The sequence below is a fragment of the Urocitellus parryii genome, chromosome 8, assembly GCF_045843805.1.
Source record: "Urocitellus parryii isolate mUroPar1 chromosome 8, mUroPar1.hap1, whole genome shotgun sequence".
In the NCBI taxonomy this organism is placed as follows: Eukaryota; Metazoa; Chordata; class Mammalia; order Rodentia; family Sciuridae; genus Urocitellus; species Urocitellus parryii.
Window position 1 is genome coordinate 74,879,636 of NC_135538.1, and position 17,594 is coordinate 74,897,229.

General features: G+C 34.0%; 1 protein-coding gene across 5 annotated transcripts in view; it reads right to left on the minus strand.

Moving 5' to 3' along the window:
* The window catches only part of Cyb5r4 (cytochrome b5 reductase 4), a 78,797-nt gene that overhangs the window by 11,360 nt on the left and 49,843 nt on the right, over positions 1-17,594 (minus strand). For all 5 annotated transcript variants that reach the window (XM_026410805.2, XM_026410813.2, XM_026410828.2 and 2 more), the window contains 4 exons: positions 7,228-7,368; positions 5,644-5,796; positions 3,084-3,234; positions 2,680-2,766 (listed from right to left, as the gene is read on the minus strand). In XM_026410805.2, the coding sequence (XP_026266590.1) occupies positions 2,680-2,766; positions 3,084-3,234; positions 5,644-5,796; positions 7,228-7,368 (532 nt within the window). The remainder of the gene's footprint in view (positions 1-2,679; positions 2,767-3,083; positions 3,235-5,643; positions 5,797-7,227; positions 7,369-17,594) is intronic.

A 17,594-nucleotide genomic window follows, 5' to 3' on the forward strand; every position in this document is an offset into this window, starting at 1 on the left:
AAAAAAAACTAACTAAAAGCCTACCTGTTTAAATTCTTTTAAATGTTTGGGTAAATAGGACTTCTAACCCCTAAGAAACTACACACATGCTTATAGAAACCTTCATAATATATATATGGGAGGACTTCATAGTTTCCAAAACATTTAAGTTATCTTCTCCAAAACTCACAATAGAAGTGAACAGGAAAAAATGCTATTATTTTATTCCGAAGGTAAAGACACAGACCCATAGAACTAAGCAATTTCTGAAGTCTTAAGCAAAAAGTTTAAGTCGAGTAGAATGAAAAACTAAATTTATATCCCTAAGCTTCTTGATAAACACTTCCAAGTATAAAAGAAGCACGAAAAGCCAAAATTTGTATTTCTTTAAATCATTCTCTAAATTGTCATAATTACCTAAATACAATAAATACTCTTATATTGACACTCTAAAGAACAATAACTATCCAAGGATAAGTAAGTTCAGTCAGCTATTAAATGTCACCTATTAAAAGATGATGATGGGAGATAACAGAGAAAAGCCAGAAAACACCACAGTATTGCCTTATTATGGATATTCAGAAGAACCTAGAGCCCCTGGGAACAGATATTGAATCTAAGGGATTTTACTCTAACTTTTAAAAGGTGTAGAATTTTACCTATCTCATACCAAGTTTTCATAAATAAACATAAATATTTACTTTAGATATTTTGTGCAACTTATTAAGTGCTGAAATTCTCAGAAATAGCTCTTTTTTGAGAGAAAGGGAGAGAGAATTTTTTAATATTTATTTTTTTAGTTTTTTGGTGGACATAATATCTTTATTTTATTTTTATGTGGTGCTGAAGATCAAACCCAGTGCAGCGCGCATGCCAGGGAAGCACGCTACCGCTTGAGCCACATCCCCAGCCCAGAAATAGCTCAGAAATGCTTCAGACAGTTTGATAGTTTGTCCTATGCACTATTCTGGTAAAAAATCTGTTCTGAAATATTGGAAAATCAAACACTCAGTAATGTCCACATGGAAGAAAAAGAAAGCCAGGTGATAAGTTTTTGTCTATCAGATGTGAAAACTTAGAATCAGTGCCTTCTGTGATCTAAATGTAAAGATCTAAATTTAATTAAATAAAAGACTTTGTGTACAAACATTGACATCTAATAATCTGTAACCACAATAAAAATATGGATTGAATATGAAAAAAAAAAATTTTGTTCTGAATCTCCTTTCTCACATCTTTTGAGGGAAGATGTGCTATATGGCCTCATTTAAACTATCTTCTTTTCCAGGCACAGTAGTGCATGCCTATAATCCTAGCAGCTCAGGAAGCTGAGGCAGCAGGATCAGGAATTCAAAGTCAACCTCCAAAATTTAGTGAGGCCCTAAGCAAACTTGGCAAGACCCTACCTCAAAAATAAAAAATTTAAAAAGGGCTGGGGGAGCTGGGGCTGTAGCTCGGTGGTAGAGTGCTTGCCTTGCACGTGTGAGGCAGTGGGTTCAATCCTCAGCAAAGAAAGGAAGGAAGGAAGGAAGGAAGGAAGGAAGGAAGCAAAGAATTGTGTCCATCTACAACTAAAAATATTTTTTTTTTTAAAAAAAGGGATGGGGATGTTGCTCTGTGGTTAAGCACTCCTGGGTTCAATTCCTGGTAGCGAAAAAAAAATTGTCTTCTTATATTCAGTTGACTATGCTAAGCTTTTTTTCAATGAAATAACTTTTCAGTTTGCTCTCCTTTCTGTCTTTGGATTCAGCTTGACATCAATTGTTTCCTATTGACTATACCAGCATTTCCTAAGGTGTATACTGAGGATACCAGTGACCGGTCTATTAATAAGAATTAATGCAAACAAACAACAATGAAGACAAAATGCTAAAACCTGCATAAGAAATCCCACTCTTTGAAAGTCACAATGGATATTAGCATGTTAAAGGCTCTAAGAAATATTATAACATGTTTCCTTTTGCTTAATCCATTCTCATCAAATTTATTTTATCAATTGGGCCATGCCTATAATCTCAGTTGCTGGGGAGGCTAAGGTAGGAGAATTGCAAGTTCAAAGCCAGCCTCAGCAAACTAGTGAGGCCTAAACAATTTAGTGAGATCTTGTCTCAAAATAAAAATATAAGGTCTAGGGATGTGGCTCAGTGGTTAAGTGTCCCTGGGTTTAATCCCTAGTACGTACGTACACACACACACACACACACACACACACACACACACACACACAATAATTCTCCATTATAATATATATATATATATATATATATATATATATAAAATATCATTATACATTATACAAGAATATCCTGAATTAACAAATTAACTACTACACAGGAATATTTTTCACTAAACCCAACTCAAGAGATAGATATGTATATATCTTGCTGAGTACACACACACACACACACACACCACTATATATTTTAATTTTTTGGTGCTGGGATTTGAATCCATGGCCTTGCACATGCTAAGCAAACACTCTACTACTGAGCTACACCTCTTAGCCCTTAATTTGGATCTTATCAGACAGTATTTCTTTGGGGGTAAGTAGGGAGAATTACCATTATTTGTATTTATAGATTTATTAATTAGTTTACTTTTTCTTTGAAGAGGTTTTCTGGTCAATTCAAATTTTCAGTCAAAGGACATAAGGCCTACATGTACTATATGGTATTAGTAGAGTTACAATCAGTATAATACCTTTTATCTTCAAATGCTAATTTCTCCAATTGGCTTCTCCAAATTATATCATCCTCTGTTTTATTGAAGAACATCAATTTCACTTTCCTTAAAAGGAAAAAAAAAACTCATTAAATGCAACTAATTAAACTTAAAATATGCACAAGGGGAAAGTCTAATTGAACTAGGGTGCAAGCTTTTTCGTACCAATTAGCTAACCAAAAATATCAAAAACTAAAATGAGATAAAAGAATCAAATTAAGAAAATAGGATTAGAAAAATAGGATTAGAAGAGTCTAAGTAAGAAACGATAAATGAAGGAATGAGAACAAGATTATTAAGGTCCAGTGAATAATCAATTTAGAATACCTTATAATAATAAAATAGCCTCACAAACAATAGTAGATAGAGGTAAAATTACATACCTGAGACTGGGTACATTAATCAAAGCATATTTCAGTATTTTAACCATTGGTGTGAAGCCTGTTCCAGCTGCCAATAAAAAAAGATCTTCTACTTCTTGGAGTTTGGATAATTTAAAATTTCCCTCAGGATTGCTTACTGGTACAAAATCTCCTAAATAATGAAATATAAAAATAAATCACAAAAACAAAACAAAACAAAACAAAAACCCAACAGGGGAACTGAGAAGGCTAAGTAGCTGAATTTGGAACATTCATGAATAACAGTATCGTTACTTACTCTGCAGACTACGTATCAGTGTTCAAGGTAGATGAGGGTTTTTAGAGTGAATTAGGCCTCCAAGTATGTCTGGATTATATCATTAGAGTAAAACTAATGACAAGGTTTTATTTCCCACAGTCATTTCCCAATCTGAAGTCCAAAATTTAAAACTTATTGCAAAGTCCTTATCCACAAATGTCAAGAAAGAATTGATAACTAAATTATAAGCACTTCAAAAGCAGAATCTACATACATCTGTCTTGTACAACACAAGGTAGAGCACAGATATTTGTCATTTATATACTGATTATTAACCACAGAGATATGATTAGTAGCAAAGAAAATTGAAATAGAAATGTTTTCTAAAATCTAATATTAGTAATTGTGTTAATTTCTCCTCCATCAAATATTAAAAAGATCCATTGATTAAAATAAGAAGAGTTTAATTCCTATGAAAACAAAGCAATACAGAAAAGTAATCAGATATACTTGCAGCAGGCTACCTCCCAATCTGGGAAACAACACAGTTGAGAAATCAGTGCCCAATTTGTACAGCACAGTTAGTAGGACCACCATGTTCCACTCATGTAAGAAAACTGCCATCAGGACTATATTTGGTAATTTTCAAAGTAACAAAAATGAAAAATAAAGATGTCCCTTATTTGAAAATGAAAAACATTCGAATTTATTTTAAAATGCTTGGATGGTTCCATTTTTCCCCTTGCAGGATAGTAAGGAACTTGCAATGATTAATAATTTGAATTAAGTTTCAAAGTAACAGGAACTCCTTGTTACAGTTTGAAAGGGACCATAAGTTCAGAATGTCTTTAGTAAAAAGACAGATGATTATTTACTAAAGAAGCCTCAAAGGATGATATTAACTTGATAACATTTATCCATATTCCAATCTTTCTAATGTCACAAAATCAATCAGATTCAGGCAGTAGCTGATGCTAATCAACATCACAAGAAAGTACATATACCAAAATGGCAATTAATTTCAGCTGGTATCTAGTATCCTAGCCATAGTATAGGTATCCAGTGACCTGAACATTTATATATACCATGCAGAGTATCTTGTTATCAGCATAAGAGCATCTGAAGATTAAATTAATCATATGTTTGATGAATGAGGGATTAAAAAAAAAGATGTGAATAATGTTATGTAGTAGTTCATCTAGGCCAAAATGACACGTGGTGAATTATCACTATCAGGCAAATATACAATCTCTAAGCAACACAAGTATCCGTGTTAGGTCAAGATTCCCCGGCTGAAACTGATATAATACTTCCTCTTATTCTCTGGGCTTTCCTTTTCCATGTTCTAGACTAACTCTCCAAGCTGGACATGATGGTATATGCCTAATCCCAGTGATTTAGGAGTTGAGGCAAAAGGATCACAAGTTCAAGGCTAGTCAAACAACTTAGTGAGACCCTAAGCAACTTAGTAAGACCTTATTTCAAAATAAAAATCAAATAAAAGAGCTTGGGATATAGCTCAGTGGTAAAGAGCCGCTGGGAAAAGAACGAAGAAAGGAAGGAAGGAAGGAAAGGAGGGAGGGAGGGAGGGAGGCAGGAAGGAGGGAAGGGGAAGGAGAAGGAGAAGGAGAAGGAGAGGGAGGATGGGTGGGTGGTTTGGTTGATGAGCATCCTATCCTAGTTGAGGCCCCTGCATGTATTTGTGAATGAGACTGACAAACCTGTGGAACTTCAAGTGGCACTTCAAGAGGAACAAGTATTTTTTGTAAAGCAAGAGATGAAACTTGACACATCATCAAAGGCTGTATAGGTCATGCAGAAGATATAATCAACGCAAGTAACAGGGACACACTGAGATCCCAGAACAACATGGTTAAATCTGTTCTCAGGGAAACATGGAGAAAGAATTGGAGAATTTAATAAACAGAAGAGAAAGACCAGTTAAGAGTCAAGTGTGAGAGACCAGTTAGAGGTCAAGAAGAAGGGATGAAGGCTTGCATTTAGAGGGTGGCAAAAGTGATATGGAGGAAAGATTAAAAATTCACTGGGAGGTGGCCTCAATAGAACCTAGTGGCTGACTGGTCAGAGAGAGAGAAAACAGGAAAACTCAAGGATGACTCAAGTCACCAGACTGGGTCAAGTGTGAACAGTGATGCTGCAAATAATAAATATAGGGAATGTGGAATACAGAATGAAGAGAAAATGACTGTGGTTGTAGGCATGTTGAGTTTAAGACATTTAATGGACATGGAGATAACTACAGGGTATTTGATATAATCTAGAGCGCAAATGAAGTTTGTGCAAAAATGAAAAATTACTAACCAATCTGAAGATGATCAAGTTCTGGTGTAAAGAGTCCAGCAGTATAGATTTTAATCAAAAAGTAGATGTATTTATTATTGGGAAGAACTGGTTCTTTGAACTCTGAAAGTAAGGAATCAAACACAGGAGTATATGGCTTTACTATTTCTGTACCTAGAAAAAAAATAAGCACAGAAATTAAAATCGAAAAAGCTCTTAAAGAGGATGAAGCATACAAATTTTACAATGCTATCAGTATATATTTAAAATTAATGGGCACATAATTCTAATTATATGCTCTACATATATGCAGTATACTTATATATACCTGAAACCTATAAATACTGAAATATTTTTAACAAATCACTATTTACCTATAATATAGACAATCTGCTTTTATTAAATGTGGTCTAAACTAATAAGGATATATGCTAACAAATTTAGACATCTATTCTGTCAGCATATAATGGGTCACAATAAAAATGGTCTTAATATTTTCCATGGATATATATAAAAAGTATTTACATAATAACTTCAATTATACATAAATATTTAACAATAGTTAGTAGTGACAAATTATTTGGGGAGAGAAAGAGAAGATTTCACTTTTTATTTTATATATTTTAAATTGATTAAAACAATTTAACATTATATATTACTTTGGTAAGTGAATAAGAAGAATATTAATCCAATGTTAATCCAATAAAAAGAATAGTTAATCCAACTATTTCTAAAAATATAGTTTTTTTTAAAAAAAAGGAAAATTAGAATTCATGCTAACCAAATTCTAAAAAGAAGAATCATGACCAAAATTTACTACATGGCTCCTTGACATATACAAAATTAATTTATATGCAAATTAAAATGCATTAGCAATAACTACCCTGAGGAAGATACCAGTTTTTGAATGGTAACCTGAGATTAGTGATGATGTAGAGGAAAACTTATGCCATCATAATATTCCATATCTACCAAATCCTGTTTGATAGTCTGTTAGACTGACTGCTGGAAACACTACATGACATTAGTATTTTACCTTTTGAAGCTTCAAAAGGCCAATAAAACACTGAATACCAATAAGGGTATATAAAACAAGTGAGATAATTTTAGGATGAAAGTGAGGGAAAAAGAATTTGCACAGCAAAGAATACATTTTTAGAGCTTCTTATACTGGTGGTGCACATAAGGAAATCATTTATAGTCATTCACTTGTTTTGAATATTATAAATTCAACTTCATAAGTAATATACACATAATTAGCTCCTACTATGAGATGCTAGTGAATTTCTAGAAGTAATCTTTTTGGAGGACCAGTCTGTACCCCTTCACCTTTCTTCTAGAGTTTGGTTAGTAATAAATGACAATGCTGATGAAACCATCTCTCTGACTAGGAGCAATTTCTTTGTTCCATATGATGATGTGCAACACTCTAATTCCAATACATAGAAAACACTGTATCCAAAAACCTAGTTTCAGGCTAACATGAAATCTAGCTACCCAGAAACATTTATCAATAACTTAAATGACTGCTTCCTAAATAGATTTACTATTTTGACCTGTTTACAAAAGAAGAAAGTGTTTCCCCAAAGCCTCCATTTGTCTTACCTGTAATAGTTAGCTTGAGGTAAACATGTTGCCCAATTGGCACCTGAAGATGAGTGCTTGGTGGAAGCATCAAACAGAAAAGTTTTGTATCATGAGTAACGTCTTCCTTGGAAATTAACTGGCATTTTCTGTAGTACAAACCTAGAAAGCAATGCATTTTTCTCTTATGGATATGTAAATTATAATACTAGACTGCTAAGTCAAAGCACATACTCAGTTTTGCTCTCTAGAAAGCTTTAATTCAAACTAATATCCCTATACATTTAAAAATTTACTGGTATTATAAGGACTTTTTTTTCATTTTATTTTCTGAGAGATCTACATTCTAAAACCTTATTTAGGTGTTAGAGGATGCTATACAGCTTCTCTCCAGCAGAAATCACCAGCGCTATGACCCCACGCAGGGCTACAGGTGTTAGCATTCGTGCAGGACTCCCAGAGTTTGAGCACAGGGCTCGCAAGCGCCTTAGCAGAATCACCTATCAGCACCTCTGCAGAACTCCCAGACTTTGCTCCGCTCCCACGCAGGACACTCAGCTGCTATCTACCCACAGCACAACGCCATCTCCAAGCCTCCCCCACTCGACTAGACACCCCAGCACTGGAAGAAGAATGCCTCCGTCTTTGCATAACCTCCTTGTCATATTTGGTGGGGGCAACTCCCAGATCGGATCTACAGCTGGCCAGTTACCTAGTTTCCAACTCCCTCTCTCCCTAGCGGCAGTAACTCAACATAGTAGCTGCCCAACACAAAACAACTCTCAGTTGGACACTTGTGCAGTGTGACCAGGGCACCACCCAAGGGAGACCCGGTGTGAGAGGTCCCTCAATCGGGAACTCCTAAGGGAGAGGGAGATGGGGCTAAAGTTTAGAGGCTAACAGAGAGACTAGGAACTGGGAATTTTCCAGGCAAGATAGGGAGATAATAATGGGCACACAAGTCATACCAGCCATCCCAAAAAGAGAACTGTGAGATGCAGTCTCTCTGTAGGGACTGGCAGGTGCAACTCCCTGCTTTTAGACACCCTGCACAAGGACCAGCCTTCCCAGCCTGGTTACCTCCATAACCCTGAAGGCAGACACCAGCTTACAACAGACAACCCACCTATTGGATGAGAAGAGAAGCAGGAACAATAGGGATCTCTAAAACTAGCAACAATTCTGGTTTCTTCCTCCGAGTATTTTTTTTTCTTTTTCTTCTACTTCTCTATCCTCCCACTCTCACATCCCCAACATATGTGAAACCAAGAACTTTGCATGAAAAAGGATTTTGAGGACCGAATTATTTGAATAATATAATATAGAGGTGCTGTATATGCCTTTTCTTTTTTCATTTTTCTTTCCCCCTTCAATTTTTACTATTTTAACATCCTTTATTTTTCTAAATACTTATGTGTTTGTTTTATGCACTCTATTGTCTTCCCATGTACTTGTCTACCCTAAATTACTTCCTGTTTATTCTCTTGCTACTCTTCATTAGATTTCTTTCACACTTCCTAAGATATATATATATCTAGAGTATATATATATATATATATATATATATATATATACACTCTAGATCCTCCCATGACACCTCTTCAGCATATCGTCCTATTTTCCACCCCCAGTTCATTGTCCACCATCAGCAACTGTAAACCCTTTTACAAAAATACTGATTATATTATAGATAATAATCGAATCCAACATTCTGTACATTGAGTCCAAACTCTAAATGTCTGAATAACAACAAATTGTTCATAGGTGGTATATTGTTAATACTGGGATCTGTTAACATTGTCCTTCACCACAAAGGAGAAGTTTTGGAACCCCACAAGAGCACCAGAAACCTATAGGGTAAAACCAATAACACCCGAACTCACAGAGCTAGAAGAGAAGACACAGGAGCAACATAAAAAGACAAAGGAAGAAAGTGCCCCAAACCAATAAAGACACCACATTATTAGAATCCTTGGCAGCCACAGCAGAAGAAATTACAGGAGTTCAGGATGTACATGATTAAATATTCTGTGAACTCAAGGAAGATATAAGAGAGCAAATAAAGGTAGTGAAAGATAAGTACCTATATAAATACAAGTACCTATATAAATACAAGTATCTATATAAATACAAGTACCTATATAAATACAAGAAGCAAAAGATCACCTCAAAAGAGAGATAGAGGTTCTAAAAAAATTAAGCAGAAATTCTTGAAATGAAAGAAATAATAAGCCAAAGTAAAAGCTCAAATGAAAGCATCACCAACAGAGAAGGCCACTTGGAAGATAGGACATCAAACAATGAAGACAAAATATATAATCTTGAAAAGAAAGTAGACCACACAGTGATAATGGTAAGAAATCATGAGCAGAACATTCAGGAAATATAGGATAACATAAAAAGACCGAATTTAAGAGTTATTGGAATAGAAGAAGCCATAGAGGTCCAAACCAAAAGAATGAATAATCTATTCAATGAAATAATATCAGAAAACATTCCAAACATGAAAATGAATTGTAAATCCAAATCCAAGAAGCCTTTTTGTCAAATGTACAAAATCACAACAAATCCACATCAAGGCACAATATAATAAAAATGCCCAATACACAGAATAAGGAGAGAATTTTAAAAGCCACGAGAGAAAGGAATCTTATTACATATAGGGGAAAATCAATTAGGATAACAGGAGATTTTTCAACACAGCCTGTGAAAGCTAGAAGATCCTGGAACAACATGTATCAAGCTGTGAAAGAAAATGGATGCCAACCAAGAATCCTGTATCCAGCAAAATTAAGCTTTAGATTGGGTAATGAAATAAAAACCTTCCATGATAAACAAAAGTGAAAATAATTTATAGCTAGAAAACCGGCACTACAGAACATCCTTGGAAAAATATTCTATGAAGAGGAAACGAAAAACAAAAATGAAAATCAGCTCAGGGAGGTAGTACTCTACAGGAAAAATACTTATCAGAAGAAAATCAAGTCAAGTTAAATAACAAAATTAAACAAGTATGGCTGAGAATACAAACCATATCTCAATAATAAACTGAATGTTAATGGCTTAAACTCACTAATCAAAAGACATAGGTAGCAGATTGGATTAAAAAAAAAAGACCCAACAATATGCTGCCTCCAGGAGACTCATCTGATAGGAAAAGACATACACAGATTGAAGGTGAAAGGCTAGGAAAAATCATAGCACTCATGTGGACTGAGGAAGCAAGCAGGGGTTTCCATCCTTGTATGAAATAAAGTAGACTTCAAGCCAAAGTTAATCAAAAGGGATAAATATGGACATTACATTGCTCAAGGGATCCATATACCAACAAGACATAACAATCATAAAAATATGGAGCACATATGTTCATCAAACAAATTCTTCTCAAGTTCAACAGTCAAATTGACCACAACACAAACATCTTGGGTGATTTTAACTCAACTCTCTCTCTACTTGATAGATCTTCCAAACAAAAGTTGAATAAAGAAACTATAGTTTTCAATAGTACAATTAATAACTTTTACTTAACTGACATATATAGAATATTTCAAGCAGATACACTTTTTTCTCAGCAGCACATGGATCCTCTCTAAAATAGATCATATAATATGCCACAAAGCAACTCTTAGAAAATACACAAAAGTAGAGGTACTACCCTGCATTTTATCAGATCATAATGGAATGAAATTGGAAATCAATGACAAAATAAAAAATAAAAATTACTCTAACACCTGGAGATTAAAAAATAGGCTACTGAATGAACAATGGGTTACAGAAGACATCAAGGAGGAGATTAAAAAATTCTTAGAGGTTAATGAGAACATAGACACAACATATCAAAATCTCTGGGACACTATAAAAACAGTACTAAGAGGAAAGTTCATTGCATGGAGTTCATTCCTTAAAAGAAGAAAAAGTCAACATATAAATGACTAACATTACATTTGAAAGCCCTAGAAAAAGGAGAAGAAATCAACACCGAAAATAGTAGAAGGCAAGAAATAATTAAAATTAGAGATAAAATTGAAACAAAATAAAACAATTGAAAAAATTGACAAAACAAAAAGTTGGTTCATTGAAAAAATAACTAAAATTGACAGACCTTTAGCTAAACTAATCAAGAGAAGGAGAGAGAAAACTCAAAATACCAGCATACTGAACAGACTATACAGAAATATAGAAGATAATTAGAAATTATTTTGAAAACTTATACTCCAAAAACATAGAAGATATTGAAGGCATTGACAAATTTCTGAAGTCATATGATTTGCCCAAATTGAATCAGGATGATATACATAATTTAAACAGACCAATATCAAGTGATGAAATAGAAGATGCCATCAGAAGCCAACCAACCAAGAAAAGCCCAGGACCGAATGGATATACAACTGAGTTCTACAAGACCTTTAAAGAAGAACTAATGCCAATAGTCTTCAATTTACTTCAGGAAATAGAAAAAGAGGGAGCATTTCCAAACTCATTCTTTGAGGCCACTATCACCCTGATTCCAAAATCAGGCAAAGACACACCAAAGAAAGAAACTTCAGATCAATATCTCTAATGAACATAGATGCAAAAAATTCTCAATAAAATTCTGACAAATTGAATACAAAAACATGTCAAAAAGATAGTGCACCATGATCAAGTGGGATTCATGCTACAGATGCAAAGTTGGTTCAACATATGGAAATCAATAGACTCCAAGATAAGAATCAATAGACTCCAAGATAAGAATCATATGATCATCTCAATAGACGCAAGAAAACCATCTGACAAAATACAGCACCTCTTCATGTTCAAAACACTAGAAAAACCAGGGATAACAGAAACGTATTTCAACATCATAAAGGCTATCTACACTACACCCCAGGCTAACATCATTCTAAATGGAGAAAAATTGAAGGTATTCCCTCTAAAAATTGGAACAAGATAGAGATGCCTTCTTTCACCACTTCAATTTAACAGTTCTTGAAACACTGGCCAGAACAATTAGACAGATGAAAGAAATTAAAGGGATACGTATAGAAAAGAAGAGCTTAAACTAGCACTATTTACTGACGATATGATTCTATACCTAGAAGACCCAAAAAGCTCCACCAGAAAACTTCTAGAACTAGTACTTGAATTCAGCAAAGTAGCAGAATATAAAATCAACACCCATAAATCAAAGGCATTTCTGTATATCAGTGATAAATCCTATGAAATGGAAATGAGGAAAACTATCCCATTTACAATAGTCTCAAAAAAAAAACACTTGAGAATCAACTTAACAAAAGAGGTAGAAGATCTATACAATGAAAAATACAGAACCCTAAAGAAAGAAATCAAAGAAGACATTAGAAGATGGAAATATCTACCTTGTTCTTGGATAGGCAGAATTAATATTATCAAAATGTCATACTACCAAAAGCACTATACAGATTTAATGCAATTCTGATTAAAATCCCAATGACATTCCTCATAGAAATAGAAAATGCAATCATGAAATTCATCTGGAAAAATAAGAGACCCAGAATAGCTAAAGCAATCCTTAGCAGGAAGAGTAAAGCAGATGGTATCACTAAAGTATACTACAGAGCAATAGTACAAAACCAGCATGGTATTGGCTCCAAAACAGACTGATAGACCAATAGTACAGAATAGAGGACACAGAGACTAACCCAGAAAATTACAATTATCTTATATTAGACAAAGGCATCAAAAACATACAATGGAGAAAAGATAGCCTCTTCAACAAATGGTGCTGGGAAAACTAGAAATCCATATGCAACAAAATGAAATTAAACCCCTATCTCTCAACATGCACAAAACTCAACTCAAAATGGATCAAGGACCTAGTAATTAAACCAGAAACCCTACATCTAATAGAAGAAAAAGTAGGCCCTAATCTTCTTCCTGTCGAATTAGGCCCCAACTTTCTTAATAAAACCCCTATAGCATAAGAATTAAAATTAAGAATAAAAAAATGGGATGGATTCAAACTAAAAAGTTTCTTCTTGGCAAAAGAAACAATTCTGTGAGGTGAATAGAGAGCCCTACATCCTGGGAGCAAATCTTTACCCCTCACATATCAGATAGAGCACTAAACTCTAGGATATATGAACTCAAAAAGCTAAACACCAAAAAAAAAAAAAAAAAAAAACCAAAAAACAAATAACCCAATCAATAAATGGGCCAAGGACCTGAACAGACACTTCTCAGAAGAGGGTATACAATCCAACAAATATATGAAAAAATGTTCATCATTGCCAGCAATTAGAGAAATGCAAATCAAAACTAAGATGGGTTTTTCATCTCACTCCTGTCAGAATGGCAGCTATTATGAAGACAAACAACAGTAAGTGTTGGCAAGGATGTGGCGGAAAAGGTACATTTATACACTACTGGTGGGACTTCAAATTGGTGCAGCAAATATGGCAAGCAGTATGGAGATTCCTTGGAAATCTGGGAATGGAATCACCATTTGACCCAGCTATCTCTCTCTTCCGTCTATACCCAAAGGACTTAAAAAACAGTATGCTACAGGGACACAACCACATCCATGTTTATAGTAGAACAATTCACAATAGCTAAATTGTGGAACCAACCTAGATGCCCTTCAATAGATGAATGGATTAAAAAATGTGGCATATATAGACAATGGAATATTACTCAGCAATAAAAGAGAATAAAATCATGGCATTTGCAGGTAAATGGATGGAAATGGAGAAGATAATGCTAAGTGAAGTTAGCTAATCCCATAAAAACAAATGCCAAATGTTTTCTCTGATATAAGGAGGCTGATTCATAATGGGGTAGGGAGGGGAAACATGGGAGGAATAGATGAACTCTAGATAGGACAGAGGGGTGGGAGGGGAAGGGAGGAGCAGGGGTTATCAATGATAGTGGAACATGATGATCATTATTATCCAAAGTACATGTATGAAAACATGAATTGGTGTGAACATACTTTATATGGAGAGATATGAAAAATTGTGCTCTATAGGTATAATATAAATCACAATGCATTCTGTTGTCATTTATTAAAAAACATCAATATAAAACCTTATTCATCTTAAATTTACTTTTTAAATAATTTCATCATTTAGGCTTTAGATTTACAAGTATATTAACTGCATTTGTCAAAAATATTTGATAATGAACACATTTTATTCTAAAATCCTTTACACAATGGAAAACTTTGAAACACAAGTATTTAATAGCATTAACACTAATAAGCAAATTTAGAAAAATCTCTTTGATAAAGGTAAGAAAATTATATTCTTGTATTTCAGTTTGAGTATTTTTAATATATATGTATATGAATTATAGAGGAAATTTTAACTGCCAAAATAACTAAAAGGACTTTTATGTTTAAGGGTTATAAGTTTTGTTGTCTGAAAAATTAATTGAAGCACAAACCTGAACATGGTAGGTTTGTAATACCAATATACATTGATTTCCATAAAAGGAATATTTGAATTTAATATCCTAAACTCAGAAAAATTATTCATATACTCATCAAAAGAATATCATTTATATTAGAGGAATTTTATCACAGAAGTAGTTCTCAAAGCATTAATATTTTCACTTTTAAATTCTCTTTTGGACATAAGTAATATACCAAAATAGACTGATAATCTTATTTCCTCTCTCATAAAATGATATTATGAAGATGTGAAAGAATCAATCTTGATAATACATTCCTTATTCTATTCTCACATTCTTCCACCCTACCCCACATCCCCAAATATTTAAATAGGTACAGTAAGATTTACTCCAAATCTTAGGAGGTTAAGGTCCAACAGCTATCAGTGGTTAGTGGGAAACAAAAATAGTCCTAAGAAATAATTCTGGCCACAGCTGAATCAAACTCCCCTTTCTCTATAGCTTCCAAACACCCCAGTCATCCAATCTTTCCACTTGTTGCTATGGTAGCTCAGTAAGTACTTAGGTTTCGAGTGCACTGTTGCACACCGAAACACAGGGGGCATCATTTCCAGTCACTTCACTCTGGTGCCAGACTTGTATCAGATATCTTCAGGGTAGCACACTACCTTGCAGATATCCTAAAAGGCCAAACCAGAAATGAAGGTTCAAATGATCTCCCTATCCCTTTCTCCAGACCTTTTCTGGGATCTAAGGAGAAACTACAATCGAAGACTTTCATGCTGCATGACTAAATAGTTAACAATTATAAATCAGACAAATAACTGTCAAATACAGTATTGGCTATGTTGTATCTTAAAATATGTACCCTCATAATGTCCTAGGCTGGGTTCAAATTCAGGGTTCATTAAAACTATTCAGGGCATCACACAGTGAGAAGGCAGAAGACCTGGACCTCTACTGCCTGCCTCCTTCTCTTCTTTTTTCTCCCTGAGTGGGTCCTTCTAAAGAGGAGGACACATCTCATCTACTAGCTCTCCTCATAAACAGCCCTGGGCACCCCTTGGACAGAACTATATTTGGGGCCATTGGAGCAAGGAATTTCGAAGTTTCAGATAATGAGAACATGGTGCTGAAGGAAAGAGGTGGCCACGTCTTAGACTTGTGTACTCCTCACCCTGTGGGAAGGGGCTGAAGAACAGTTACATGGTATGTTCCAAGTGTGGAACCCGAGGGCAGATGCATCCTTTGTCCACATCTGAGGGCCACAGTGCTCTTCCCTAATCAAATCTAATACATGTCTTCCTGACAATTCTATTGCTGGATGAAACTATTCATCTTTTTGACTTGATAATTTCTACTCTAGCATTTGAAAGAAAGAATTTGCTGCAGTAAATATACAGTAAGTATGTAAAAAGAAATTTACTAAATTTCCTTTAATAAAATACATATTGTATTAAGGAAAAAAATTAGAAAACTCAGGGAAACACTGAAATACTGAGGATAATATGATAATTGGGCACACTTTTCTCTTAATGTTGAAAAAAAACCTATAGCTTCACTTCTAAAAAACAGGATTTCACAAGACCAAAATAGAAAACATGGGCAAAGTCTTCAATGGGAGAAAGAACAGAAACAACAGTGGACTAGGTCCACACTGCCTTAAGTCAAGGTCTCCTTGAGCTTACTGAACTTTTAAAGCATTTAGTTATTCTTCTTTTCCCACACTGAAGAAAAGCAGTTTGAGGTACTATATATATATTTTTTAATGTTAAAAAGCTTTCCCAAGATCTCAGGGCAGCTGGAGAAGATATGAGATGAACTAAGAAGTTATTGGGGCTTTGTGCTTCAACTACATAGTCTTTGTTTAAAATGTTGGAGAACCAGAAAATATCATTCTTTAGGGTCTTCTTGTTTATGAAAACCATGTTAGTACAAGCATAAATATTTGCAGATTATTCTTCCAACCTTTAACCTCCCCAGTACTGACTATTTAATGTCCAAATTAAGGAACCAATTCATCAGGTCAAGATTCTTCACAGCTATGTCTCTTTTTTACTATTCCCATTTTTTATTGTTCTAACCAATTATATCTTTTTCAAAGCATTATAACTTTGTTACCTAAATATCATTTATTTATCTCCTAATTCACAGTCCATTTTTTCTCATTTTTTCCCTATAAAAACTTCCTAAACCATTGTAGCCATTCAATTTATGGAACTACACAGTAAAAATGCTGTCTATGGAAAAGGAACAACCACAATATCAGCAGCAATTAAAATGCACATATATAAATACCTAAATATGTCCACATGGAGCAAAACACAACTTACTATGATTCCATACAATACAAAAGACATTCTGTTTAGAAGTTGCCACAATCAGGCCAGAAGTAAGGCCAATTTCTCTTTGTTAACTGTTTGTTCTAAGACAAGGATTTAATGAGTAGTGAATTTGATGGCAGGGAAAATGTTCATAACATCTAAGAACAAACTATATTTAAGAATGTTACAAATGTTTATTAACATTTTGAATACTGATAAAATAACTCAAATTGATGAAGTCAATAGGATATCTTCCCACACTGAAGAAAAGCAGTTTGAGGTACTATATATATTTTTTTAAGTATTAGATAACATGTATTTTGTTTAATTATTCAGTGTGTTCACTAATTTTGATAGGGCTTTTACTTAATTTCCAGTAATATAGTTTTATTATCCTCACCCAAACCATATGTTTGCGTTTGTGTGTATATTCACAACCTATCTTTAAATACAAGGGTTGATAAATATTAAAGGCATGTCTATTTAAATACTGGAGTAAAACACGATAAAGCAGAATGCTCAGAGATTAAGAATTTACACATATTTTTTAAGTAGTAGAATTAAATTCACAATAAAACATTGATTCCTTTTTGTTTTGGCTAGTATTGTTAAAAATACTCCTAAAATATAGATGTTTTACTGATGCAAGTGAACTGATGTTAGCTGAATCTTTCAAAAAAAAAAAAAGAATTTTGT